Source organism: Patiria miniata, unplaced genomic scaffold (assembly GCF_015706575.1).
Source record: "Patiria miniata isolate m_02_andy unplaced genomic scaffold, ASM1570657v1 HiC_scaffold_28, whole genome shotgun sequence".
NCBI lineage: Eukaryota > Metazoa > Echinodermata > Asteroidea > Valvatida > Asterinidae > Patiria > Patiria miniata.
In genome coordinates this window covers 8,690,326-8,717,391 of record NW_024037067.1, presented here as the reverse complement: position 1 = coordinate 8,717,391, position 27,066 = coordinate 8,690,326, and the positions used below count along the sequence as shown (strand labels likewise).

Below are 27,066 nucleotides of genomic sequence, written 5' to 3'. Positions count from 1 at the left end.
CGAACAAAACCCATATGAAAAGATTCGTCCTAAAAAAAAAGACAAGGAAAATAAAGTGAGACCTCATTTCTGCTGAAAAAAAAATCAGACAGAAAGATATTAACCTCTTTAACGCTGAACTTTGACATGGCTCACTGACACCGAGTCGTTGTTGATTCACGGCACACGGTCCGGCAACGTGACAATCCCGACACGTATCGGCTCGGCGAGGCGGCGCATATCGACACGACATCTTGCGCAGATGTATTCATTTCATATTTTGGTAAGGCGATACCCCGGCAACTTTATTGGCAAGGAACTCAGTTTTGATGAGCGAGCAGCGGGACTGAAAATGACTTGCGACCCAGATTGTTGGTTTGGCCGCTTGGGGGCGCTTCTGGACTTAGGCTCAAGGGTCAGAGGGTTGCAGACCATAGTGCATTAATAGGCCCAAAGTTGCTTACGCGTACGCCGGCTAAATCACGATTTGTATACTGTCATTTCTTCTCTTTATTGAGAGTTTTGTGGTTCCCAGCACTTGAGGGTTTGTAGAAAAGAAGGGTTCCAATTCAAAAAAGGACTTGAGCTTGTATTTCTGTGAAATTTGGGATGTAACGGACCCGAAATTCGCTGTCTTTTCCAGTGGATCGGAGTGGAACGATCATTTTTCAAAATGGCAATCGGCTTCAAGACTGCTTTTAAGAAAAACCACTCCAAAGTCATTGGTAAAAACCCCTTCCCCCCCCCCCCCCAAAAAAAAAAGTACAGTGAAAAAGGGTAAATCAAGCTTAAAATTGATCGTATGTCTTGATCACCTGTGAGATTTTCAGTATTTTTCCCGATATGGGAATTTAGGGACTGGACTGCGCTCCTCCACAGATCGCTCGATTCGTCCATGTGCTGCAAATCGCTCTTGAACTGAAGTGGTCTGTGATCCGCCTTGACCAAATCACCTGCAGGACTTTAGAGTTGTTGCGTGATGCCTGATTTCATCGTGACCTTGGTCGTGTTATTTGTCGGCCTCGTTTTGCGTTACACGTCATTCACGCGTCACGGTCACGTCGCGTATCACGGTCGTTTTGCACATGCACGCGCGCGTAGCGGGTTAGTTGTGAAGTAACGTGAAGAATTGATAATCAACGTGATTTGATAAAATTGTTCGAGCTCTGTTGGAAACAAAATTCAGAGTTGCTTTCACCATAGTACGAGATTATAGAATTTGCCCCTTTTGTTTTCAAAAATTGGACTGCACAGCCCTTTGTTTCTTGTGGTTAAGTCTTATCGGATTTGCCTGGTTTTGTTTCCAAAAATGAATTAAACAAAGTCAGTTCATCATATTGAATACCAAATGACAGTGGCGTAGACATACTTTGTCCAGTTCCCATTTGGCTCACAATGCATAGGACCTTGGCGACTTTTATTTTACCGAATTCCTGGGTAAGCCCAGACCGCCATTCGTCGCATCGTAACATCATCAGTTCGTAAATCGATAATTCACAGCCCAGAAAAAAATTCCGCCGCTTGAATTCATAGCTTTTTTGGCAAGGCGGGTCTGTACCAGACGACCGAGGGGTTGAGACGCAGCGCTGCACCGCAGGTAAGCCGGCGCCTGACTCGGTTCAGGAACATAATCCCGTAACTCAGCACCCGTACCGTGACCGTCCAAGGCTCTTGAGGGAGAGGGGGAAAAAGAACGAACCCCATAAAATATCCCCTTTAAATCTATAATAAGTACCGATAATTACCCGGCTTTCTTCGCCGATTATAACAGCTATTTTATTCTAATGAAAATGTCTTTTTCGTGTATGGGTCATACTTCAACTTGCCGTTGATTTGTGGAGTTCTTGCGTTCCCGTGAGGGGAACTTGGGTTTGAAGTCGGGTTATTCGATGTCCTGCCGGCCATTGAACTAATCCTGCCTCTCGTTTTTGCCTCTTTTCCCTTGCCCACTTTGTAAACTATTACATGCGATTAAAATGCGCCAATGTACGAGACCGAGAGATTTCAACGGGATTATGAGATTTCAACGGGACACGAAACTGCTATGATCCTTGTTATGTTCGGGTGCATTTCGGTGGAAAAAATCCGTCATCTTAGCTGGTCAAATCTCGGCAGAATAGCCCGCACTCTTTTGGCAATATTGATGCTCGACGTCTTGCCAAGTAGTCAAAATATCTAAATTTTACCTTAATTGAAGCGAGGCCAACCACCCCCATGGTCTCTTCCCTTCCCCGCTCAGATTTTAATTGGGAACGCAAAAATGAGACTTCTATCGTCAAAAACCCAGACGAGGCCCACCAAGTGCATGCCCCTGGCAAAATCGGACCGCAGTTACGCAACTTGGTGAGGCTTTTTAAAAGACTTAAAAATGACAACAGAATCGTCTGCGTTTTGGAGGCCCTTGACAGGGGAAGAACTTTGAACTTCTTTTTATTGTAAAAAGACTGAGATACAGAGAATTGTAAAAATCCAAAATCAGCGCGAAAAACAACGCCTTGGGTGCGAGAGCCCCATAGCTCTGACAAGGCACTTGACGATCTCTGAAATGAATTAGAACAAGTCTTTCTTTTTACCTTCGCTGCGTTGTCAGTCATTTACACGCATGTAACCCCCCCCCCCCCCCCCCCCCCCGTATACCCAGCCGGGGAGTCCGTGTAATTACGACCCTGCGATAGTATCGATTCCCCCCAGGGGAGAGAATCGATTCCCTAGGGGGAGGAAGCGTCACTCATAATCGTTTCATCGACGGGCCCCCGATCTGCCCTAGGCGCAGGCCCTAGCAGTCACTGCGGGGCCTCGGGACCCCGGCGCGCTCTCGATTATAATTCTAGAGCGGCTTGCAGCGGCGGAATCGAGGCCAGAATTATTGCGATTAATCGAATGCCGATGACATGTATGATATCCCTAGCTCTTGTTTAGATTATGTCCCCGTGCGAGAAATATGTCTTAATCATTTTTCTTTCTTTCTTCTTGATGACGCCTGGTAAATTTTATGCTGCCTGCCTGGGGTCCAGGTGTGGCCGAGTTACTTTATGAGAGACTTTCTCCGTACTTAAAGGTAATATACAACATTTGCAAACATTAAAAAAAAATACCGAATTATTCTGAAATACCTTACTTGACTGTAAGTGAATAATAGCCTCAAGCATCTTGTGAAATCACGGCACCTGGTGTGCTGTCATTTTCAGGAAATGTGGAATTTTTGTATCAATTTCCAACTGTGGTCGGCCGACTATCGTAGGAAAAATCTTACTTTGTTCAAATACTGCCCCAATTTACAAAATGTAGTTAGTCCACATTTTGTTTGCACTCTGTTACACATCCTTGAGCGGGTGCAAGCCAGCTAGTCTGGTTCCCTGACCTGAGAGTTCCCTGACGTCTATAAATTGCTTCGTTTCGTCTGAAGTACTATAGAGTCAGGGAACAAAACTACAAGAACTGCATTTTTTGTCCTGGTTTTTCCAGCATCTATGAACACAAAACTTGGAACAGGTCAGTGTAACAATCTTTGCTGTAAAATACCCCCAAATCCATCCATTTTAAAACATCATAGGGCCCCACACCTACCCACCTATTGATTTTACGGAGGCCAAGTGTCCGGAGAAAAAAAATTGTCTATATTTCAGCATGATTTTGTGGCTGATGAAACCCCTCCCCCCCCCCCCCTGCAAAAATCCCTGGATCCGCCCCTGCTATGTTAAGGGTATTTTTACTCCAAAACACTAAACTTGTAAAGACAAACATTGCGCATCTGGCAATTGCATCAACATTTTGAAAATCTTTATTTGATGTTGAAGGGAAAAATGTACAAGTGCTTCTCTGTTCCGAACCCAAAGCATCGTTATACGTCCCCTGCACCCCACAGCATGAGCGCTTACATCAACCAACACAAATCATTCCATGAACCTGACACAGAACTTAACAAGAAAGAATAAAGTATTTTTTTTAAAAATCCAAAAATAAACAAAAACGACCACTTTCAGGAGCAGTGGGGGTGCAACCTGTCGAAAACCAGCGTGACCGGACATAATATAAACGCGCCAAATGAAAAGCTCGGGGATTCGGTCGTTTGGAGTAAAAAAAAACGCGGCTTTTTTCCCCTCCCGCGGATTTACCGTCATTTGTTTTCCTCGTTTGGCGATCGCGGAACCACTTCACTCCCAACTGTGTTATTACTTCTTGAATGAAAACTGTGTTTCTTAAATAAATGGACACCAATGTGGTCGTTTCTTTAATGTTCCACTTTGCTGCAGTCGGAGGTGCTAAGCGTTTTGAATTTGGGATAATTTATGACCCATCCCTTGGAGAGTTAATGTGAATTAGATTTTGTTGAATCGAATTTTACCCCGGCGCGCATGATGCATGATGAAGACCGTACCGTGGCAGCTGGAAATAATGTTGGTTTTGTTCTGAAAACTCCAGGAACTTTTCCGTAGAATTTTAATTATCTAATTTGCCACCTGCTTGCTATGCGATAGTTTCAGCAGGTGAGTACTCCTTACTTCAGAAGCTAGACGCAACTGACAAACTGATGTTCAAGAGGTTTGTTTTAGTTTCCGGAATATCTTAGAAGTAAATCCATTCGATATCAGCAGGCACCCGGTTTTCTGTGTCACTCGTCAAAGGATAAAACCATCTTGACCCTTGACCTGCAATTAAATCCCGCCCCTATTTATCCCATAATTCTCTGCGGTCTCGTCGCGAATTAAATGGTATCAAAGGGCGCCACCCAACTTTATACGAGGATCGTAATAATGAAAGGACGCTTCAGTCACGAAGTCTTGAGAGAGAGCAAAATCCTCCTTTATACATCTTGCCCGGGGCAAAGTGTGGATTACATTCTTCACAAGGGCCTCTACCCTTAACCTTTACAGAAAAAGAAATCTCTCGCTATAGGGTGAACAGCACAAGAGTTCGGTGGTTTCACGGTTGTTCCTTTGCAAAGACCGCGCATCTGAGAAGTCGTGATGGATAGGGGTCCGAGGGATCTAGACCGTGCAGCGGCCGCGGAGGGGCCTGGTGTCGCCTCAGGATCTCCCGGTACATTACCCGGCCCGTCACGGTGGAAGTGCCGCCGGCAGACGACGAAAACCGCCGCAATTCTCGGGGAGTTTCTTGTACTTTTCGTCGGGAAAAGTACCGCGTCCTGATTTCGCTCCGACAAATTGAACACTCTCTGGTCTTTGCCTTTCTTCAAGTGGAAAATAAAACCGCCTGGTCAACTCTGTTTCGGCGCGAGATCTCGATGAACCGATTGGGATCTATGGCAGTGTATTGACTGGTCTGCAACCATACAATACACTCTAAAAAGTCCCGGATCAAACTTGACCCGTGTCCTATTCGACCTGATATATTTCAGGATCAAAATGACATTCTTCCGGGTCAGTATGACACTTTTGCAAAGGGTTCCAAGAGAACTGTCATTTTGTGTAATTTTGACCGGGAAAAGTGTCATTTTGACCCTGGAAAGTATTAGATCAAATATGACCCGATTTCCTGATCAAGTCTGACCCGAGACTTTGTAGAGTGTACCGCTCCCATAAGAAACCCCATCACAATTATTCGTCTAATTTTTACAAAATAATGTGTACGACTGCCAGGTTCCTGTCACGCCAAATAACCCATCCTTTCCCCTAGGCCTCTAGTCTTCTCATCCTCCCTGCTATTCTAAAGACCCCTCATCATTTCTTTCCTCCCTATAGTTTACCCATAGACCCGCCTCTCAAGGTATACCGGGAGCAGACACCCCCCTAAAGCAAAACCTGTTTCCAAAAATGTTCCTGCTCGGGTGAGGAGCAGAGACTCGCGTCAGACATGCGTCTGCGTCTGCTCTCTCAAGTACAACCAGAAAAATAAAATGTCTCCCTCCGGAATTCACAACGAGTCCATGTTCCTTCAAGGCATTTTGATTTACCGTATTGTAATACGATTCGATGAGTGATGGTACAGCGTGGTCTTCTGCACGTATACGCACAGCATAGCCCAAACTGTGAAATATATAATACAACAAAAAATGGTGCGAGAATATTTCTGTCGTCGACACGCCCTGGCAACCAGTCGCCATTTTGACCCCCGGCGCAGTGTCTGTTCGCGCGCATTTTTCACATTTCCCGAGGACGATTTATTTGACATTAAACTGTTGATATATTACTTATTTGTCTAGATGAGGCATAGTATAAATACGTGCGGGCCACGGTCTCGTAACTCAAGCCATGTTTCTCAATCTGTATTATATCTCTTAGAGCTTTTTCGACATAATATTTACACTAAAGAGGCTTTATCAAATGTTTGGTAACACGGTGAACTTGTGCAAAAACGCGGTGTTGTATAATTATAGTCAGGTCCATCACAAGTCCTCACAAGTAAGTCCTGACAAGTCCACCACAAGGTCTCACTAGTCCGCCACAAGGCATCACAAGACCTCATAAGACCTTGCAAGACCATCACAAGTCCTCACAACTGTCACAAGTCCGCCACAAGGCCTCACAAGTCCTGACAAGTCCACCACAAGGCCTCACAAGACCTCAAAAATCCTCACAAATCCACACAAGTCCGCCATCACAAGGCCTAACAATACCTCATAAGAGTCCATCACAAGGCCTAACAAGACCTCACAAGTCCGCCACAAGTCCTCAGAAGTCCTCACAAGTCCGCCATCACAAGACCTAACAAAACCTCGCAAGTCCGCCACAAGTCCTCACAAGTCCGCCACAAGACCTTAAACGACCTCAAAAGTCCGCCACAATCGACAAGTTATCTAGTCTCAGTCAAGTCACAAGCTCTTCAGAATGTTTGTTATTCTTCATCCCCTGTTAATTGTGACTGGACTTGTAAAAGGACTTGATGTGATCTACTTGTGACCGGATTTGTGATGGACTTGGGATGGACTCACGAGACAGCACTGCAGATTATGTCACTGTCTGGGTGGGCATGGAAGGAACATTGTTTTAACAGATTTCTAACTCTCTGGAATGATATTTTTCCAACTTGTATGTATCTTTTAAGCACTGACTAGCCCGAAGTTGACATAGGGCGTTGATTAAAATGGTTGTACAATTTTAAATTTTAACTACAGGTGTATATACTGTTTTAGATCTTTTACCAACGACTGTTTGCGTATGCAATTTTGATTCATGTTTCAAATTTAATTGATGTCCTTAATATTTATATCTTTCCGGTTACCTGCCAAAAAAAAGTTACCGGAAGGAACCCTGTGATGCTCCATTTGATTCTAAATCCACGGAGGGAGATCCCGAGATTTACAATGTTAATGTGTCAGCAGTCCTAGAGTTTTTGGTGGTTTGGTCCACATTACGAGTGGACTCTGCTTTAGCGTGCCCAACAGGTGATATCTCGTGGGGCATCGAGGTGGCCAGGCCCCGTCGACTCACAGCCGGTGCACGCCTGGTACGCAGCCCCATGTCAGACCGCCCGTCTGGATCACCTCAGATTTATTTGAATCGATCGCAATCAATACACAAAAGGCTTCGGGTTTGTTTCCGATGTGTACCCCTATGGACCTGTCATGAGGGGACATTTGTGGGTATATGTTTAGTGTTAGCCCGATGTTGACTGCGACCGTAAAACCTTTCAGCAATGTTACACTGTAAATTACCCTCAGGTTTGTCTGGGGAACACGGGTCAGCTATAAGCTAGGACTTTTGCCAGTCCCTTCTTTTTAATTTCCTGTTATCCTGTTTTTGTTCTTCTTTAATTCTTCAGAGGGGTTGCTGGGGAGGGGCACTCCCGTAACTTCGGAAATATAAAAAAGCCTAATGCATATTAATAATAATGTTACCTGTTGGGCAACCTCGTGGTTATCGAATGACTATTTTGTGATAATAATGATCACATGGTGCTTATATAGCGCTTTATTGTCAGCACAATCTGGTCTCTACCTTCACAGGTACCCATTTATACTACTGGATGTATGGAGAGAGGCAATCGTAGTAAAGTGTCTTGCCCAAGAACACAAGCATCATGTTCCCCATCAGGTTTTTGAATCCATGTACCACGGCACGAGTCGAACACCGTAACCACTGGGCCATGATGTGTTGTTTTTTTTTTTGCTGCGTTTGACGAAGTAGTTGCTACGCGCAAACATATCGTCACCGTCACCACGAAGTGACACTAACATCAAAAAATCAATAGTTTACGATTTCGATTTTTTTCCTGACTTGTGATTAATTACACATAATCTATCACCTCAAGAAGTTACTAAACACATAGTTAATTAGTTTTGTCAAAACATTCATTAACATTAATGAACGTTTACAACTTAATAGGTCAAAACCAGAAAATGCGTTTTCACGAAGTGTACTATACCATTCTTTTGCATGTAAACTGCCTGCACACTACGCGTCAAAAACGGGTTTTGCGTTTTCACGAAGTAACACAAATGTCACGTGATACGCGCGACTCACTTCTAGCGTCATCACGAAGTAGCGCTAATCCATTAGCTAATACACACGGTTAGCGTCACTTCGTGAAAACTCGAACAGCGCGTATTCTGATTTTAGAGTTTTTACGAAGTGACCTTGAGGTTAATTAGTTGATAACTCATTAATATTATTTGTTTTCTATAAAAATCATACATAAACGTGACATTCAAGATCCCAGCTTTCAGACAATGTAAAAAAATATGAATTTTGAGGCTAATACCATGTTCAGATCACCGTTTCAAAACATCACCAACTTAAATCGCTTGTATCTCGAAACACACATTTTCCACTTCGCGGGGGTTAAGGTCACTTCGTGGTGTCGGTGACGATATATGCAGATTTGTTTGGCATATAATTATTTTATGTTTTGGTTCATAATTAAAACTCAGTTGGAAATTCAGTTGCCGTTGTCGGTTTTTGTAGAGGTCTTATTAATTTCATGTTTTTTTATGAGTTTTGCCCTGCCGTGAAGGTATACGCCTTAACTGTGATACCCCTGCCTTAATTTTCCCTGCCACTATAGTTTGAAGGGAACGCGAGCTTGTTTTCTTTAAGAAAGATCATTCACAGGTCAAAGGTTAAGAAGGTTAGGAACACAGGTAAAAGGTTAGAACTGTTGGATGGCGAACCACCTTCCAACATCATAATGTTCTTTCCTAGTCGTCCCCTCCATCCTTTTTCTTCTCTTTGTCAGCACTTACAATAATGTCCCTTCCATCCGTCTGTCCGTCCGTCCGTCGTTCTCTCCATCTACTGATTTGTATCAGTTTAAACATGGTTTAAGGAATTCAAATCGGACATGCGCCATGACCTCACCAGGTGGATTGCGCCATGACCTCACCAGCGGATTGCTTCCCCGTCTCGAAAATTGGAAAAGAAAATACTCCTTGATCCCTAGAATCCGCCCAATAGTCGAAGCCCCTTTCCAGTGTATCCACCGGGAAGTTATTAATTGTAATGCGAAACTAAACCCCATATAAATAGATCGGGTTGCAAAGGGCAGACGTAAAGGTGTACCATCTGAAGGGAACAGGCTTTTTCCCCTTCAAAAGAAAGAGAACAGAAATCGAGTAGCTGCGGAGCCGGCTCGGGTTACCAGCGGTAATTCGATCAGTTATTGAGCATGTAGCTTGGCACTCGCGCCATCGCAAAGCGGGGATATGGCGGTTAGGGCAGTAGTGAAAGATACAATTTAGCCCCCTATTGTATGAAGAGATGCACGTGGATGCTTAGGGTATCAACCCAAGTCTATATATGTAGGATTTGCTGCACTTAAACTCGATTTGGATAAATTGCGGTCCGCATATGAGTTGGCACAATTTACAGTATAGGCAGAGGTTTTTTTTAAGTTGAAGGCAATTTTGCGAAAGTGCATTCTTTAGGCCGAGGGAGAAAGGAGATTGTAAGTTGTGAATGCAATGAATGACTTGTTGATAAATTACAATTTCCTCAAGAAATAAGCGTCCATGGCCCCCTTTTCAATTGCCTTGACAAGTGAGGGTTTGCTCCTGTAAAAGAATACTGGTGCGCCCTTTGTTGATCACTTCTCGAAAGTTTTAAGAATTTCTGTAACATTTTATTTCAGTTGCAGAAATACCCACGATCGAGTGGAGTGCTAATACGCGTCATTACGGAGACCAGTCATGCAGGCGCTGTAATGAGCGACCGCAGAACCCATAAGACAAAACTTCGGTTCGTTTCAATTTCAACCATCAAATAATCGATACTCTTGTAGGAAAACTCCCAGAACAAAAAGACATGTCAGATAAACAAAAGGTGGGATTATTCAGATGTGGAAAATGTTAAAATGATGTTGCAACAACTGATGCGCCGGCTTCTGTTTCTTGCTCCATTCTTCAACCATAGATACACGTAGGCCTACACCATGGTAAACGGGTGACTGCTAAGCCGATTTTGCAATAACTTGTAATCTAATCCTTTTTTGTAAACTTACCCGGGATGACTAGTCAAGTTTCAAGGTAAAATTCGCGCTTGTTGAAACGCCTGTGCTTTACTGAAATTTTATATAGCGGAATTCATGAAACAACTTTCATTTCTTTCTTTGGTCTTTTTGTTCCGATGTTTTTCAAAGTTTTCTCTTTCTTTGAGCTGCCTGGCTTTGAGGCTTTAAAAAAAAAAAAGTATGAACATAAAATTAAGAAAAGGATTATAGCTAGAAGAAGTTTGCATGTGTGGTAGGGGGTGGGGTTTTTCTTTTATGACCGATGACTGTGAATAAAGGATTGACTGGGACAACACAAAAACGAGGACCTGAAACAAAAGAAAGGAACAGAATGGGTCCTCGGTAGTATAGTCAAACTCAACCACCCAACATGTATGCTCTAACATTGCAAACTCTTTTGTGTGGACCTGTGAACAAAAGAGGTCCACAGGATGCAGGAAGCGTTAACGTTTTGTGGACTTGCACACGTCCACACCAGGTTTCCCCCTCTCTGGAAAACAGGTTTAGAGGAAATTTGGGGTTAGGTTTATCAGTCGCAAAATGAAGAGGAACTGTCAAGGGAACCATAATTGAAATTTGGGTTGAAAGAGTGTTGACAGTGGGAGTAAAACGTAGGTTTTTTTCTCCGTTTTTCTTAACTACACGAAAACAAAGGAATGTCCACAATAGGTATGCGTTAGTGGGGACTTTTTTGTAAGGGAAATTTGGACCGAGTTTTGGGGACTTATTACTAGTCGCATGCAGCATCTTTGGTCTCCACAATACCTATCGCTTATCAGGTGTGCGGTCCCTTACGGAACAAGTATGTATGCGTGTTTTGTGTGGTAAATATTAAAATACATGTATGTGCATTACTGTCAATAAGCATGCAGCTTTAAAACATTGTCCTTGACATGCTGCATAAATATAGTTGCAACTGTCCGGATATCTTTTTTGTTTATTCAAACAAAAACACGATATCTTTAGTCTAGAAATGCCACTTACCGACTTTTCTTGGAAAATCAGCTATAAGGTATCTGCTTGGCTCCAAATTGCAACTTTCGTTCTCCACGGGATTTTGGTCTTGCTTTTTTTTTATTGTTGAATTTCGGGATGTAATCCGAAGCGATACACTGTTGTTAATTGCCCCGCGGGGAGTTGGTAGCGGGCACGAGGGTGCGGGCGTGCGGGGACAGACCGGCTCAGTGCCGGGTCAGTTGACGGGGACTTGTCTGCCTCGGCTCCCCGGTAAGTAGACCGGCGTGTCTCGGTCCTTACGTGATTTACGGGGCCGTCTCCGCAAGAAACTTCTCATCCGAAAACCGCTCCTTCATTCCTTCTGGCTTACACCACTCCCAACCAAATTTCTCTAATTTGTTTCATTGCGACTTTTTTGTGGTGGTGAGATGATTTCATTTAAGAGTAATGGTTTGTTTGTGGTTTTGCGTTTTCTGGAGTCAAGTTTAATGTGTATAAAGTTCACAGCAGCCAAAGTTCATAATTCACCCTTTGTGTTTTTTGTTCATTTTTAAGTCATATTTAAAGAAAAATGATTTTTTTTTTCAGGCAACTTTTCTTCGGATTAGTTGATTTTCCCATTTTTAAAACTACTTAAAAACACTGCATTGTAGTGCTTGGAAATTCCGCATTTTGTGACTTCCCAATTTCATGCTGTTTCCTATGTTTCTACTTACTTTTATACTTTAAACTGATTCATTGGTCCTCGTGAAATCTCGAACGATGTCAAAATCTTACTCACACAACTCAAGAAAGTTGTAATACTTGGACGATCCTCAATAAAAAATAATTTTACGCATTTATGATAACCTTATAATGGTAATGACAACAATCAAGTTTTAAAATTGTAAACCGTCTTCCCATTATAGGTCTAGGCTAGGCAGAATTATAGGTGATGGACTTGCGGTACACGGGTGACGACCTAGTACGGCAGATAGGTGATGGAATTGTGCCTTTGATGATACAAGCATGGCATTTGGCACAGAGTCAGAGTATGTCATGAGAAAGATATTTGGCAATAGGGCCCCCGCAGATTTGTCCTTTGGAAAAAAACTATAGATAGAATAACAAGCAATGGCAGCCATTTTGAAAATTGCTTGTTATTCTGCCTATATTTCTTCAAAGGACAAATCTGCGATGGCCATATATCCAGATATCTTTTGTGAGATATACTCTGTGTGCCAAATGCCAGGCTTGTATCATCAAAGGCACTATTCCCCAAATATTTCCACCATCTGCGCCACCAACCGTCCAAACTCGAACAAAGTTTCCAGAAAAAAAAAGCAGGGTAGGCAGGGTGCAATAATAATTGTCCCTGGTTCGAACCGCACCCAAGTCACGTGATATTTCTGTCGGGGCTTGTGAATGATAATCCCCTTGTGCATAATAAACTAACATTTTATTTTGTCAAAATTTGAAGTATGAAGTTTGGGGAAGACAGCACGGCCACCCTGAAGGTACCTGTTCCCGACCGGAATTCACAGACCATGTTTCACCTTTTATGTTCCCGAGAATCATTTTGGGGTTTTGTCGTCGTTCTTTCTTCTAATTCTCCTTCTGAATCATTTGACAGCTGCTAAATGAATCTGACAAGTTGTCCATGGGCACGCCACACGACCGGCGTGCCATCCGTCAAGGGCAAAAGAAAACGAAACCTCCCCCCGTAATTTCAGCGCGATTGCCCCGTAATGATTTCATGTGTGGTCCGCTACTCGGGACCTCTCCGTTGCGGTTGAGTGGTTTTCCCCTGGTTAGGTTTATACTCCACTGTGTCACTCTGCTAATGATACAGTGACACTTCAACCCGAGAGAGAAAAATATCAAATTATCGTTGGCTTCTCGATATTTCCAGGGCTCGTGAAATGTATACAATTTCCCCAACTCCGAGGACTCGGGACCCGCCACCCATGGTTGTTTCTGAAAGCTCGTGGGGGCTCACACCGCTCTTGTCCGGTCGTGCGTTTGCTCTTTCAACACCACTTTACTTACTACACGAGGGCTTCAAACAGTAGGCGGGGGTGTGGGGACTAAAATCAAAACTGTAAAAATATTCACAAAAAGTTGATGGATTCTTCTCGGTCAAGTGGTAGAGTTTTGGAGTGACAGGGCGAGGGTATGCAGCCCACAAAGTGCGAGGATATTCATCACTTCTCTGCACCTGTTGTCGGAGGGACTTTGAGCCGTTGGCCTATCATAACATCATTGGCCAAATAAAAATTGTGGCTTCGGTCTCGGTAAAAGGAAAAAATGACATATCTGACATGGCTGTGGTCGGGACATTAATAAAATAAATGTAATTACTCATCGTCATGTAGGTATATGATGCACATACAGCTCTATTACAGACGGACCACCCGTATTAGTCCACCGGCGCTAATCAGTCATAACTACATTGTGATTGTCGGGACCAATCATCTTTGGCCACTATTTCTTGAAGGACCTGATCGGTGTAGGGCTGTTACGCCCCAACTACTGCAAAAGCCCCAACTATAGATGGGACAGTCCCGACTGTAGTTGGAACAAGTCCAACTATAGCTAGGCCAGACCCAACTATAGCTGAAACAGTCCCAGAGTTGGGATAGTCCCAACTAAAGTTGGTTGGTTGGGACAGTCCTATCTATAAGGACATTCCCAAATATAGCTAGGATAGCTAGGATACCCAACTATAGGATAGACCCAACTATGGTTGGGACAGTCTCGACTATGTTTGTTTTAATAGTGGTATAAAAATCGCCCATCACAAGGCCAGTAGTGGGTCAGTCAAGGTGATGGCTACAAAGGCAAGGACAGAAAACAAAGGTACAGAAAGAGAAGATATCTAATCACATTTCTTTTGAACAGGAATTCAGTATAAGTTGTTGGAAAACAGGATTCAGGTACGAAGTTCCAAAGTGCAGCAGTACGAGGGAAAAGCCAGAAGAACATCTCACAGATACAGTGAAGGGACGAGAGGAGATTGCACAACGTGTGCTGCGAGTGAAGGTGCGAACAGAAGGGACAACAAGGGAGAGACCTGGCACCATTATAATATCTACAGAACAGGCTAAGAGAAGCAACAGACCGTCTAAAAGGAAGAGGTTCTTGGGATGATGCCAGGTCCAGTCCTAATAAATTAAAAGCCCGCTGTGGTGGGATTTTATCAAGATAGAAGAAGGGACAAGTAGCAGACCGGACTTTTGATGCTATAGTTGGGTGTGACAGGGCTTAACTTGCATACTGAAAGAACAGTCAATTATCTCTCTGATTAACACATTTCACATTGTGGCATCTTCGTACAGCAGAGGGTTATGCGCCATATTCCCCAAGGTGTCTTCGTCACTTGCCAGAATGTTGGAGGTTCAGTCACGATTGTAACAATACAAGGCCTAGTAAAGCTGATCCCAAAGTGCAAAAATGTATATTGACGATTCTGTTCGAATTGTGTACTCCAAAATCTAAATGCAATTTGCGGACGGTCTTTTTTTTTCTACAAAGATTTATTGAAGTCAGTGTGATAGATACCACAAAACTTTTTGACTGCCATCATAGCATTAAAGAGGGCGCTGTTACCGTTCCTCACCGACTTAACCGATATGCCAATATCAGCCACGACAGGCTTATTCCCTTCTCTGGCTATGTTATGTAATAGAGCTTGCTCTATGGTTATATCATAGAGCTGGGTCCTAGCTCTATGGTTATATTGCCATAATGTCACACGCTGCCACGTCTGTTTCCCCTTACCCGAACTGTATGCGGAGCATTAAGGAACGGATACTTGGTGTCCCAAGATGGCAGATGCTTTCAAGGTTTGGTTACCCGCCCCTCCCCCTAACTCCTTCCCCTCCCGTGGCTCCTCGTAAGACAGCTGTCCATAATTTGGGCAATTTTCACTTCTTGTACCTCTCTTGTTTTACAACTCCTTTGACTGTAGGCATCCTATAAATGAACTGTTTGGGGATAACGTAGGAAGGAAAAACAGTCTGCTTTCCTTTCTCGTTGTTGATGAGACATAAATGTAGACACAACACAATAGGAAAACATCAAGTCGCACTGTCTGGTGTTAGGGAAGTGAGGGACACGTGTCAAAAACGAGAATACTAAATTTAGGCATTTTGAGGTTACTTCAACTTATAATGGGAAAAGTTCTTCAATGTACCACACAACTTGTCGAGCAAAGCTTTAATCCCTTAAACATTCTCTTGCAGCTTTTCACTTTAGGAACCTTGAAAGAGGTTTGCATCTACGAGACTTTGTTTTCTCCGCAAAACATCAATATGCTGGTGTTTCATTCACCTTAAAATTTTCGAACTACAGCTTTTTTTCCCGTCGTATGTTAAAATTGCACCTTAAACCCTGTCTAAAGTGGTCACTGAGGTCAATATTTTTATATTTCATCATCTTTGACCTGCCCGGACCAATCTTTTGATCCTTCAGACTTATCGGAGCATTTTAAAACATTTATCGACTCGTCAGCTAGGCTTATCCGTCTAATGTTCCAAATCTGCCCTCTTTGGGCCAAAATCTGTGGCTTAATTTCTCTCTTCGTATGATTATTCTCCTGGCGAAGAACGAACCATGAAACAAATTTCCAATCCTCAAACTCAATTTTTTTTTTAGTCGAGCAGAGCTTCAGGTGATGACAAACTTGCCGGCGGGTTATCACTCAGTAAGCCAGAGCCCGGCAGAGGAAATCGGCAGAAATTACGGGGCGGAAGAAATCCGAGCCGCGGGGAGTCGCAGGGGAGATGAGCCCACGGCGTACGCGGTGTTTCGCATCGTAACAGCCCACGGGCCCAGCCCAGTCGGTCAGGACACCCCTCGCAATACCCAGCCCCGTGTCTGTTGACTCAAGTTCAGCGGTGTTGAAAGTGTGCGCGTCTCCCCTGGGCCCCGCCCGCGCGCGGTTAAAAAATCCTCTCCAGTACTAGCTAAACATCTTGGGGAAGATGACATCATTCGTTGCCTGGAGGTGGTTCCCGGTGTCCCCCTTCCTCCCTTTTCTTCCCCCGCCCATACTGTAGTGGAATTCTCGACACTGTGGCTAAGCCAGACCGTGTCACGATGCTTCCTCTGCGGATGCCATTGGAACACGAGCAGGAAATTATTGATTATGGGACTAGATCATTCCAGCTGATACCGTGTCAGAAATATTTTGGCCGATGACAGTCAGATATGGGCAAACCATGTGGATGTGTCACTTATAGCTGAGGTATAATTCGGGTCTCGTGAATTGAAGTGGCTGAAAACCAGACATCTTTTTTCCTAAAGCGAAAGAGACTTCAGTTGTAACCGTTTAATGAACATCTGATTTAAACTTCTGTACGCTCGTTCAATAATAATATACCGAAGTCTTATATAGCGCACGTATACAATTAGGTACTCGGGCGCCGGTAATGTATTTTTTTAAAGACAGGTAAATGAAGTTTATGGGAAATATGAGACCCATTATGTAGCACCTTTTAATTTTATAAAGGGTATACAAGATGCTGCGGCGCATATTGCAGCCACTGCCAGAAACACCGGGGCAAACCCCTTCTCTTAGCGATAAGTGTTACTGGGTGCATAACACAACACACGGGACCTACGGCTTAACGTCCCATCCGAAGGACGAAGCAATAATGGTAAAGTGCCTTGCTCAAGAGAAAGATAGAATTTTAAGTGCAATGTATAATATTAGGACTTAAAAATGTTAAGACTTTCAGAAAATTCGTGAAATACCATCAGTCGGCTCTTCTTTTTAGTCCTGTCCAGGACAAAATCAGCTCAGGAGCACAAGGACCATGTTCCCCGTCAGGATTCGAACCACGTCACACGAGTCGAACACCGTAACCACTGGACCACATCCCACTTTGTACCCGCCCTTTGCAAACAATACCCATATTGTGAGGTTACAGCTCAGAACTTCAGATTTCAGCTTCAAATTGAAATTCCCAATTGAGATTAGAACTCCAAAAGTCATAAACTTAAAAAATCCGAAATTCAAATTAAAAATCTTAGTATACAAAGCGGCCTACAAACTACTTACCGTCATTACCATTTGTAACAAAATTTACACACCTGAATTAAAGTTGAAATTTACAATTTACACCAAAATCGAATTAGTGATTCTTTTCGAAAAGATTTTTTGGGGGGGGGGGGGGTTGCGTGGGGAGGTGATATAATTTTATGCGCAATGCATAATATTAGGACTTGAAAATGTTAAGAGTTTCAGAAAGTTCGTGAAATACCATCAATCGGCGCTTCTTTGTGTCCTGTTATGTCCGGCCAGGACAAAAATCGTGTGCATCTGGTCAAATTTGTTTATTTGTCCCAGCCAAATAGTTGCTCCACTTTTCATCCAAAAACCAAAGTCATGATATTTCTGATTTAATGAAAAGATCAACACGAGGACCACCATACGACAACCGCTCAACACTACGTTATTTACACGACCGTGGTTAACCCCATATTTCAAAACATTGCACGGAGGATAAGAATGACATGAGAAGAAAAAAAACCCGCTCTTGAAGTTGGGAAATTAAAGATGAAAAGCCCGTGAATCACCCAGCGTAAGTCAACGATACTCCATAACGGCCATTAGACGTCCAACCACAATAAATAAACAGTGGAATCGGCGGCAAACGACAGAGGAAATTCTAGTAGCTGGGCGAGGGGTTTGTTTGAGAGGGAAGAAGAAAAAAGGTTGGGTGGTGAAATGGTGCGTTTTGGTTTCGGGTTGACGAGTTGCCATAGTAACATGAAACTGATAATGAGTATTTAATATTACGGACTGTGACGTACAACGGCGGGAAGCGAACTGAATCACATAAATGCCTTACTTTTATGGTCATATTTGAGATGTTTATACGACTAAACGCTCCAGCATTTATGACTTTATGTTTTGTGAACTTAAGTTCTGGAAGGGAAGTGGGTTGCTTTGTCCGGGGTTTTATTTCGTTTGGGACATTTTTATTGCTAGCTTTGTTTGATGATGGGCAATGCGACATACCTTCTGAATGTGAACAGTATTGCTGGCAAGGCAACCATCAGGAAACATCATATCAACCTGTTCGGTTATAGTTTAGAGCGTGCTGGGCATATTTTCTAAACAATTTGAATTTTTGAAAAGTTCACCTGTAACCTGAGCGTGATTATTTTCCCAGTTTCAGTGAGACTAGGTGGGAGACTGTTCCAATCCTTGATTGTCCTCATTGGACTAGTCTGCGGAGCAGATGGTGAAGTCCTACATTTCATGCCAGAAAAATTCTTATCATACTCAAGCTATTAAAATGTTGGGAAGGAAATAAAAAGAATATTGCATGAAACTTTTGTATCGATACACTTATCATATTCATAACTTTATTTCAAACGCTCGAAAATTTGAGCAACGTCGACAAAAGTAAAAAGTATAATGTGCGGTCGCTTTATAGTGCGCCCTCAAGAGACCATTTTTAGTTAGTATTTGTGCAAGCGCTAAAATCGGTTGTGTCAAAAAGAAGTTAGGCCTAACTCTTTATGTTTTTATCCCAGATTGAACTGCATTCTGCGGATCATGGCAGCTTCATCTGATGCTGATATTTTTGAGGTGGTTAATCAAGCTCTGCAGGGGTGAGTGATGCAATACCCAGAAAATGGATGAAATACTTTCTTAATTTTTTCACGAAATAAGTGCAACATGCCACACATTAATTCGTGGGAAGATTTTACTTCCTCCGTGGGGGGAAAATTCGGCCAACCGATCGCCACTTACCTGCCGCCAAACATCCAAATTTTCACCTCACCTTGTGATTTCAACCAAGAGGAATCCAGGAAAGAGTGGACATGCGAAAAAAAATTGGTAAAAATGTGTTTTTGGAGCACATTTTGCATGCACATGTAGTGCAGATCTGAGTTGAAGCAGCCGGTCAAAACTGATTGAAGTGTCTGGAACAGCGGTACGTTATACGCATGACATCGATAACCATGACGTCGCATGAGATGTCGCATGAGCCGGCCAATGATAGTGCAATACGTCATTATGAATATTTATTTTCTCATGAATATTTAGTTTATTTCAATGGATACTTCAAATACGTCCAAAGATTGATCATTGCAACAGCGATCGTGCGCGGCCTAGCGATTAAGAGACTCATGTATCAAGCAAGCGTCCGAGGTTCGAATCTCGATGAAGTGAGTGACTGATTGATAAATAGAAATTAAGGAAAGGAGGGGGTGAGAGTAGAGGAGGGAAAGTGGAGGGAATAACCATAAAAGAGGTAACTTTTGGCGCTAGAAAATTAATTGAAAAAAGTGGTGACCGGATAGCCGAATTTTTCCAAAGTGGGTATGCCCTCACATATATGGTCAAAAATGGAAAAATTCTTTAATCTCAGTCCATGGCACAACCTCCTACTTTAGCCCCCTGCTCTTTTGCCCTATTCTAATCATGGCCTCGCACTAGCTCTACTGAGTGGAGCGTTGAATTACGGGTACCCCTCCATATGGAGAGGTACCCGTAATTCAACGCTCCACTCAGTAGAGCTAGCCTCGCACTAGCTTGAGTAACTCCAGCTTAATAACAAGCTCAAATTCCTGATGAGCTTGTTAGCTGGAGTTACTCAAGCTAGCCTCGCACTAGCCCCATGTGGCCAATTATTCGTGAAATTTCCAGATTCATTTGCACACATTTACATAAAAAAATTTCAACATGAAATTTCACGAAAATTTAGACATCTGAAAAAGGTAGCACTTTCTGATTAGCCTATAATTATACCCTATAAAGAGGTAGACCTGTGAACGTGGCATTGTATACAATGCCACGCGCTTCCCTCGCATAAATACAAGCGAAATCGTTATGTCTTTTGATCCGCTACATATAACCACGTATAATTTTGCCCATACTAGGTAAATCACTTACTTGTTAGGCTTCCTGTGAATTTACGCGAGTGTAATACCATGTAAAATTCTGCTCAATCCACTTCGAAAGTTGGCCAATCACCCAGTATATATTGCTGTTCCATTGTGTAAGGGTTTGTTTCAGGGATCTTTCATTAGTTTCAAAAAACGAAAGTTTTTCAAACCAAATGTGCCCATATTTCTCTAACCTTCCCCCAGATTCAACAATGATGAGAATGACGTGGACCACGGCGATCAACTGGACGACTGCCTGGCCACCATGACCATGGTCAAAGACACCAAGGAGAGATACACTGCACAGATAGAACGCCTGAGGGAGGAGGTGGCATCATTGGAAGAGCAGGTGGAAGCAGACGAGCAGAAACTGCTGCAGATCAAGATGAAGTCCTTGGATAGGATACAGTAAGAGTTCCGATTCTACCTAGTTTTGATTTTTTGAGATGTGTAATTGAATGTTTAGATAAACTGTTTTAGGTGTTTGCAAATAGTTGCTACAATGCGAGTTTTCAAGCTGATTTTCAAAGTGACAGGCTGTACCACCCATCAGAATGATTAATGTGAATACTAAACTCTGTATTCAATTTGGGTTTTGCCCTTTACCGACGTACTTTATAAACACTGTATACAAAATCACTCAGGTGGGACTCGAACCCACAACCCATGCAAGCTCAGTGGTCGAGTGGTAAGACGTCTGCGCTAGTAACAGGCCTGGATTAGGTGTTTCGTAGGCCCTAGGCACAGTGCCAACTGTGCCTATTGGATAATCCGGGCCTGGCTAGTAAGCAGGAGGTTATGGGTCGAGTCCCACCCAGGTGATTATTTTCTCACAATCACTCGGGCAAAACCCAATATTGAATTAACATCACCCAGATGTAAGTTCCATCTTATAAATAGTTTCATTGCGGTACCCGCTGCTATATCAGATTCGAACCAGCCAACCGACCCCGGCAAGCTCAGTGGTTGAGTGGTAACTGGTAAGACGTCTGCGCTAGAAAGCAGGAGTCGTGGGCTCGAGTCCAGCCATAGTGATTTTTTCTCACAATCACTCAGGGGCAACACTGAGTATACAGTGTTTATAAAATATATTGAATTCACAACATCCCGACGCAAATTCCATCTTATGACTAAATTCTGTATTAAAAGTTTCTCCTTTTTCATCCATCTCTTTATTTCCTTTAGGTCATCACTTCAACTTGGCAAGAATTCTTCAAGCATTGGTACCGATCAGGCTACACAAGATCATGTAAGTTTCTTTAATGAAAGGATAAGACGAAAGGATACCACAAAAAGATAAGAAAAACTCTTCAATCTTCTTTGTGCTCTCTATTTACAAATTCACTGCGTATTGAGGTAAACAGACAGCATTTTCAACAGCTGGAATTAGATCAAGAATGTTAAGAGAAAAAAAAAATTCCTTTTCGTCTGTATTTCCTTTCCTGTTTGTTCAGTTGAAACTCCAAGCTACCTTCACCGGTATCCAGTACACGGACGCCACAGTGAGGATTGTCAAGCAGGAAGCAGGGCGGACTACCAGGCAACACTGTCTGCAGGGCCAGTGCTCTGGGCTGAGCTTCCAGGTTGAGTTTGGAGTGCAGGAACGAGCGGTGGGTACCAGTGGTGTAGTTGAGCCCGTCACAGGTCTATCTCTAGTCCATCAAAAAAGTCCATCACAAATCCATAACAAGTCCATCTCAAGTCCATAACAAGTCCATCTCTAGTCTATCCCTAGTCCATCAAAAGTCCATCACAAATCAAACAAGTCCATCTCAAGTCCATCTTAAGTCCATCACAAGTCCGTCAAAACTTCATCACAAGTCCATCACAAGCCCATCACAATTCTGTCATAAGTCCAGGACAAGTCTATCTCAAGTCCATCACAAGTCAGTCAAAAGTGCATCACAAGTCCATCACAAGTCCGTCAAAAGTCCATCACAAGTCCATCACAAGTCCGTCAAAAGTCCATCACAAATCCTTCACAAATCCATCAGAAGTCTATCTCAAATCCATCACATGTCCATCAAATGTCCGTCAAAAGTCCATCACAAGCTCATCACAACTCCATCACAAGTCCATCTCGAGTCTGTCAAAGTCCATCACAAGTCCATCACATGTCCATCACAAGTCCATCACATGTCCATCACATGTCCATCACGTGCCCGTCACAAGTCCATCACAAGTCCATCACAAGTCTGTCATGTCTGACGCAAGTCCACGCAAGTCCATTGCAAGTCCGTTGCAAGTCATTCAATCTCGAGTCAAGTCACAAATGAACTGTGATAAAAAGCGTTCCGTTGTTTGTCATCTGTTACTTGTGACTGGACATATAGAACTGGTGATTTCACTTGTGTAAACCAAGCACACTTTATGCTCACAAAGTTGTGGTTGTAAATCAGTCGCATCAATGTGTACCATTTGATTGCAAGGCTTGGCTACAGTGAAAGTGCCATTAGTGCGCATTAAGTTTTCTGCAGAGTAACGCTCTGTACTAGTGTAGAGGTTTCCTGCACTTGCGCAAATTACTTTTCTTACTACTTTTCTCCAGTTAACCGTGCTCTTTAGAAAGACAAGACCCTACACACCTACTCCAACTCAATACACCATCCCTGACATTTTCTCGTTCCATAATCAGGCTTGTACGTACTTTGAGCAAAAGCCTATATTTGAATTGTCACAGCAAGTATTCACGCTCTGAACCTGCAAAATGTTTGACACATTTCAACATCGTCAAATTTCTTTGCATTTAAATAAAGAATTAACCAACCTTTCATTTTTATATTTTTGTATCGGCAGCTTAAAGACTCAGAGAAAAAGCATTTTCCTTCTGGCAGCAACCAGGACACCAGGTCCCGGGTGACAACGCTAGCGATCCAGATTGACGACAGAGCATCGTGGGAACTGAAAGGGTTCGTCCGAGATGCTGAGCGGGATCGCGCCCTGCAGCCATTCCTGAGGGGGTACGGCCAGTACGCACAACGGTTCGTCGGTCGACAAAAGGCCTTTGAGCATTTCAAGGTAAACGGCTGTAACATAAACTCGTCTCAAGACTAGATTTGGATTATGTTATCGAATTGTGTAAATGAAGCTGGTGTCTGACTAGCCTTGGTCAAGGCGTTCGACGATAGAGTCCGACAAAACAGTAGCCGCACGCTATACAGTCACACGTACTGTACGAAGCGCAAACAGCAACCTCATGCGGCTAGGATATAATATGCAAATCAGGTGGTGCTGAACAAATGTCTTGGATCAGGTGGTGCTGAAGGATCTTTTCCTTGGCAATTTTCGTTATTTTGTCCCTGGGTTTATATCAAGATATATTTGGTCTGTGGACTCCCAACTTTTTGGAGAATGTAGCCACACTATCCAGCTCTCTGTCCATGTAAAATATGAGTATCCACGACCAAGTACTGAATAATAATCTCATCTTTATTCACATACGGGGTCGTCGCTGTATAAGTCAAGGCTTACGGATGTTCAAAGGCGTTCGTTCAGCACCAGCTGATTTGCTTTGTAGCCTAGCTGCGTAAGGTCGCTGTTAGCACTTCGTGCAGTATGTGTGAGTGCATAGCATACGGCTACTGTTGTTCATGGCCACCTGTCGATCGTCGAATGCCTTGACTAAGACTAGTGTCTGACAAGCTCGGTGAAGCCACCTTGATGGTAGAGGGCACTATCAGCAAGATGTATCAAATCAAGCCTTGGGAACATTGGAACATGGGAACATTGGCACTCAGACCAGAGAAACTCCAGCATACCTCACCTCTCATAGTAGTTTGGTAGTGCTTGCCATGGATTGGGATGCTCCTTAAAAGAAATTTGCTGTAGTTTTTTGTTACAAAAGCACACACCCCCCTCCCCTCCCCCTTGCGACGCCCATGCTTTGGCTATCAATTTTGATGCTAGTTTGAAATTCATCTATGTCATTATTTGTTCACACATCCATATTTTTGTCTCCCATTCACAGACGCAGTACCCAGAGGTTGTGACGTTACCGCAAGGTTCCTTTGGTCCTATCATGAAGTTTGGCAGACCATCTCAGGGCAGGTAGGTCACACAAGGCTTTTCTAAAATTAGTTGCAAAAATTGAAGAAAACAAATTTTATTTGAGCCTGAGACTTGCATTTTGGCACTAACAAAAAAAGTTGCTCTTTCAAAAATTATATCTAAAAAGTATGTCTGAAAATTTATATCGCATTTATGCATTTTTTAATGACCTGATCCACAGGTTTGTTATTAAGCAATCATAAAACAATGAGTGCACAGCCCTGTATTGCCAAAAAGTATGGAAACTATATTTCGTCAGGGGCTTGGAAGAATGTTGTGAGGGCAAAAAATGGGTCAAAAGGTCAAATTTTGGGTAATCAATAAAGCATTGCAACATCTTTCATTTTGGTATACATTTTGCCTCATGGGACTAAGTCATTCTGATGAAATTAACTGAAAGATGGAAGAGGTTTTCATTATTTTTCCCTGGAATAAGGATGATACAAAACATGTTCCCAGTGCACTAACGTCCCACTGAAGTGGGTAGGTAAAGCAAAGTTTATTCCCGGCAGAGGGTCGTTGCAATTTGACAAGCCGCTTAGGCGCACATTTAAGGCTGGAGGAGTTCCATACAAAAGGTTGTTACCATACAAATGCAAATAACTTTAAAATTTAGTAATATTTTGAAATAAAAGTGCACAAGTATTATTCGAATTATTAACAAATTTCATTTGTTCAAATTTCAGCCTTGTGTGATTTTGAATTTAAAAAAGGGAGCACGAAAACCTATAAACTTGATTATCTCAAAAAGTGATTTTTGCGTGCCTGGGCTACTAACATACTTTACCTTGGCACACAACGATTTGGCTCAATCACTCATTCCATGTGGTTTTTTTTATCACTGAGTGGTTTAAAAATAAAATGTAGACACTTTTGCACACCAAAGTAGACTTGCAGAAACTGTTCTTGCCTCAATTTCCCAACTTGTTTGCTGTCGTCTTGTTTTCCGTCAGTGTTCAGTACATCGTTACGTGGAACATCAGTTTGTCTTCTACTGGGAGAGCAGATCAAGAGATATCACTCCAAGTCTCGTCCTCCAAGCAAAGTAAGCACAAGCTCAGAGTGGGTTCTTGGATTGGTCCTGGTGTGCCAGAGAAGCCTATAAAATATCCCTGCACCTGATTTTCAGTGCACCTGATTTGTTCAAGTTGTTAATGAACGCCCTAAGGATTCCTCAGGACTACCCTGATAAATCCAACACGGTCCAACGGTTACTTCCTGCTCAATCCAACAGAATCCAACTGTGCCTAGTTTTCAGTTGTCTGCTAGATCCAACAGAGTCCAACTTGGCATTATTTATCAGTACCCAATAGAGTCTGACTCTGAATATGTACATTTGTACAAGGGGTTTACTGCTCAACCCAACAGGCTCCAACGGGTATAGGATATAGTTGGATCCTGTTAGATTCAGCAGGGTTAGAGTTAAAATGATGAGTTTCCAGTACTTATTTTCAGAACCTTACAAACTCACAGCAGAAATTTCATGTCACATGGTGCAACTGCAAACTTACTCTTACCTTAAAATGTTTTCAAAAATTATTTGCTTTTTTTAACCCTTCTACTGTTTGAACAGTCACAGACAGTCTAAAAGTCCATCCATTTCCCCTGCCATGCCTTTTATACAGGCTAGTCACCACTAGTGAGATCACATTTCAATTCAGCACTCTGGCTAGTCAAAATCAGTCAACAGACAAAAGCAGGAAACTGGTGGACACAGCTGTCTTATCAATCACCTACAGTCAAAGCATAGCTGTGTCAAGTTAAATAAACAGTCACAGCCAGTCAATCCTGCTTTATGTAGGCTGGGAGCTCTTAAAATGTTAAAAACAGTCACTTGACTGATTTTGACTGAAAGGACAACTTGGCACAGGACGCATGTTCGCATAGGAAGGTTAATAGTATTCAACAAATTTGCACAAAGCTGTTGTTTAATGGTTGCATTTTTCAACAAACAATTGATATTCGAGCATGAAAGTTCGTTTCCAGTCCCATTATTATGTCAAGTAAATAGAAGACACCTTTTTGGGACTTGAGTTACAGAGCTCGTATCAGGAGCTAGTGACACCATCACGGTGTCTTTATCAACTGGTGGTGTTGAGGCCCTCATGTGAATTTGATACTCAAATTTTTTTATCATAGCAAAGAAATCAATACTAAAATGCTAGCTTCCCCCCCCCCCTTTTTTTCTGTAGTTCGGCAGTTAGATGAGCAGAAAGTCCTGAGTTCGGCACCAGAGAAGTTCCAGCAAATGCTAGAAAGACTTGGCATCGAGAGGACCATAGACAGTTTCATCCAGGCAGTGACAACGTAACGAGGCCTCCACACTCTGTGTCTACAGACAGCAGTGACAACGTAGCGAGGCATACACACTCTGTGTCTACAGACAGCAGCGATAAAATGCTTCAGAGACCTTGCCAGAACGATAGACTGCTACATCTTGGTAATAACACAAGTTCCAGGTCGACCTGTTCTTGTGTGTTTGGAGACATGGACAAACATCGACAGAAGTACGCAGAAGTGCCTACCTTCCCACTCAGGGTGCGGCAGCGGATTTCACAAAACTTAACGCACGGTGGAAAACTTCGCTTACGTCACATTTTATAGCTTAAGATTCTTTTCACAGTTGCCATGCGATTTTGGACAAAAAGTTGGACAAGTGTATTTTCAAAACTGCAGGCGTACCCAAACAGCCGTTTCAAAAGCTGTTACAATCCTTGTCCAATTGTTGCGCAGCTGCGCCAAGTTTTGTTTTAAAAAAAAATAGAAGTTTATTGTGCAGCTGCCCAACATATT

The 27,066-nt window shown here is 42.8% G+C and overlaps 1 protein-coding gene across 1 annotated transcript; it reads left to right on the top strand.

Annotated features, from left to right (window-relative positions):
• Window positions 1–18,774: 18,774 nt before the first annotated feature.
• Window positions 18,775–27,022, top strand: LOC119734812 (centromere protein P-like). Its single transcript, XM_038208383.1, has 8 exons — window positions 18,775–18,945; window positions 20,431–20,634; window positions 21,412–21,475; window positions 21,681–21,836; window positions 23,023–23,244; window positions 24,194–24,273; window positions 25,227–25,318; window positions 26,466–27,022. The coding sequence occupies exons 1-8, from the start codon at window positions 18,890–18,892 to the stop codon at window positions 26,582–26,584; spliced, it is 993 nt and encodes a 330-aa protein (XP_038064311.1). The 5' UTR covers window positions 18,775–18,889; the 3' UTR covers window positions 26,585–27,022.
• Window positions 27,023–27,066: the final 44 nt, after the last annotated feature.

Bases quoted from the DNA above. Each gene is read 5' to 3' on its own strand.
- LOC119734812 (XM_038208383.1), top strand. From the start codon at position 18,890: ATGGCAGCTTCATCTGATGCTGATATTTTTGAGGTGGTTAATCAAGCT. The intron at 21,476-21,680 runs GTAAGTTTCTTT...CTGTTTGTTCAG, and splicing joins ATCAGGCTACACAAGATCAT to TTGAAACTCCAAGCTACCTT. The intron at 21,837-23,022 runs GTGGGTACCAGT...TTGTATCGGCAG, and splicing joins TTGGAGTGCAGGAACGAGCG to CTTAAAGACTCAGAGAAAAA.